This window comes from Triticum aestivum, chromosome 3D, assembly GCF_018294505.1.
Source record: "Triticum aestivum cultivar Chinese Spring chromosome 3D, IWGSC CS RefSeq v2.1, whole genome shotgun sequence".
In the NCBI taxonomy this organism is placed as follows: domain Eukaryota; kingdom Viridiplantae; phylum Streptophyta; class Magnoliopsida; order Poales; family Poaceae; genus Triticum; species Triticum aestivum.
Window position 1 is genome coordinate 373,151,563 of NC_057802.1, and position 2,795 is coordinate 373,154,357.

Genomic DNA, 2,795 nt, shown 5'->3' on the forward strand with positions numbered 1-2,795 from the left:
TCACGCTGATTACTCCCCTCAACCAACCCAACTTGCATCCCTTTCTTTACCACCATTTTTCTAAGATGGAGTTGGGGAACCAACAATCCCTATAATATCATATTATGAACGCCATATCTGGGAGTAAACAATGATGATTCATACTTAAGGAACTGAACTATTATTTTTGTGCGCACATAGGTATATGCTATAAGGCATCACTATATGCTATATGAACAGAATAAAACCACCATGCATCAGTTTTCTATTGATGGCATCGATGCACTTATTAAACATACCTTATGGTTTTGCATGTCAGTAAACTTCAGGCTTTATTGAATTGTTTTGTTAAAGTACCTATGCAATATATAATCAACTAATGCGTGTACTCACTTGCCATGATTTATATCACAGCCAGAGAAGAGGCTACATTACAAAACATGGTTTCAACTTACTAATCACCTTTTTGTTATGTAAATCTAGTGGTTGTCAAGGTAACATCACCTGGTAGTAAATTAGTAGCATTTAAATGTGCACGGCAACGATCACATTCCACAATGACGCAAGCATGTGCATATATAAATTGTGGTTGTGCTAGATAAATTGTTGACGCGTGTACACAAAACAAAGCAGCGTTTGGAGCAGTCGAGCAGAGGAATATTTCTATCTTCTGATAGGTGATCACCGATAGGCTCCGAAGGAACCAACATTTTGTGAAGATTGTTAGTCCATGTTACTATCATCACATAAGGTAGCACTCCATAATCAAACATCCTTCCATTGCGTCCATCGAAACATTATAGCAAACATTAAACCTTACAAACAAGCAACCACCAAACCACGATCACCAACCTCATGGATCGCTATGTACACAACCTAGCTTTGTCTCTTGTGACACCCATGCATGTCTAATTTATGTGCCACGCATGCATGCATTGTGCAACTAGACTTTTTTTTTTGAGAAATAGGTGCAACTAGACTAGATGTACTTCCTTTGAGATTTGTTCCCCCCGGCCCATGTTCCGGATGCTAAGCTCTAAAAATGAAAAAAGGTTAGATCAAACGGTTTCAACTGCACCTCCTCCCTCACCAACGTCGCCACTTGTAACACTCTTGTCCGAGTCGCCTCCGGTGGACGCGGCGGCCACCTTACCGTCGCCTTCCTGCTGCTTCTGCCGCGTGCTGTACTCCCCGTACAGGTAGGAGGAGAATCCCCAGATGCAGAGGACGGTGGCGATGCCCTTCTCCGCGCCGAACGGATCGCGGAACACGACCACGCCGCCGATCACGTTGGCGGTGAGCACCGCGGTCATGCACACGCCGCTGTGCAGCGACGACGTGAGGTACACCATCCCGGCCGTGCCCATGAAGCAGGCCTGCCACGTCGCCACCAGCGCGGCCACCAGCACCCAGTACGCCGCCGGCGACTTGTCCCACCGCGCCAGCTCCTCGCCCCACCTGCCGGCCACGACCAGCCCGACCACCGCCAGCGCGGTCGCCGCGGCCTGCATGACCACCTGCACCTCCACCACCATCCGGAACCCGCCGGACACGGCCCTGCGGTACAGCAGCTCCATGACAGGCAGGTAGGCCGCGAAGAGCCCCGCCGCGCCCAGGGTCACCGCGAAGCCGATGAAGTACCTCGTCCGGCTGCCCCCGTCGGGCTGCTCTGCCGAGTCGGACGATCGCAGCGCGAGCAGCACGGAGCTGAGGGTGAGGAGCACGACGGCATTGAGGTTGGAGAAGGTTACGGGGTGGCGCACGATGACGGCGGCGAGAACGAGCGTGAACGCGAGCTGCGTGGACAGCAGCAGCGACGAGGTGGACACGGGCAGGTAGGACGAGCTGTACGAGAAGAGCAGGTTGTTCACCCCCATGAGCACCCCGATGACCACGCATACCATGAGCAACCGCCTCGTGAACCACGCGAACGGCCGAGGCTGCCCGGCGGGCCGGCCGGCGTAGACGGGCACGAGCAGCACCGGGAACCCGACCGACTGCACCAGCGTTGCCACCCACCGATCGCGGCCGCCGTGCGCGAAGTAGTAGCGGGACAGCAGGCTGGACGCCACGGAGCCGCCGAGCAGGGCAACGTAGTTGGCGCACAGCAGCAGCCGCCTCCGCCTCGCCGCGCGCGCGCCATTGCTGGCGACGTCGGGAGCCGGCATGTCGAGGATCGCGGGCGGGGTGGAGGACGTGGTGATGGACATTGGCGAGTGAGATGGACTTGACTTAGCGCTGGGTTGGGGCGGGGTGAGGAGGGAAAGGGGTGGTGGTGGGGGAGTATTTAAGCGAGATAAGTGGGAGATTTGCGCGAGATTACGATCTTTTTTTAAGAGTGGGGAGGAGATTTACGAACCTTTTTGTGATGGGGTAGTAAAATAATGGAAGCCGAATAAATAGGCACCGGCAGACCGGATGTTTGTTAATTTGTTTGGATTGGATTTGTTATTCTCAACACAAATTCGAATATATGTCCTCCTCCTTGTTAATGCAAACTAGTAGTATATCATTTACACTTTAAATGACACATATTTTTGTTCAACTTGAAGATAGAGCGCTTCTACCTTATATATTCCACATTTGCTCTTAACATACGACTAATTTTTAGATCAATCGCTTTTGTTGTGTGGTGGAGAGTGTCGTCCCCGGCGAGGCATTGCCATGACTGCGCCGGGGACAGGGGCGCCGCGGTCACGGCGTCGCCTACGTAGACGTAGCAGAGGGTTGACAGGTTCAGGGAAGGGGGGAGGGGCAAACCGTTGAAGATAGTTCTAAACTTAGGTTAAAATGAACATGTAATCTTTTCCGCTGAG

The 2,795-nt window shown here is 52.5% G+C and overlaps 1 protein-coding gene across 1 annotated transcript; it reads right to left on the reverse strand.

Moving 5' to 3' along the window:
* Positions 1-741: 741 nt before the first annotated feature.
* On the reverse strand, positions 742-2,240 carry LOC123074689 (probable purine permease 4). The gene has a single exon (XM_044497465.1). The coding sequence runs from the start codon at positions 2,187-2,189 to the stop codon at positions 1,038-1,040; it is 1,152 nt and encodes a 383-aa protein (XP_044353400.1). The 5' UTR covers positions 2,190-2,240; the 3' UTR covers positions 742-1,037.
* Positions 2,241-2,795: the final 555 nt, after the last annotated feature.

Bases quoted from the DNA above. Each gene is read 5' to 3' on its own strand.
- LOC123074689 (XM_044497465.1), bottom strand. From the start codon at position 2,189: ATGTCCATCACCACGTCCTCCACCCCGCCCGCGATCCTCGACATGCCG.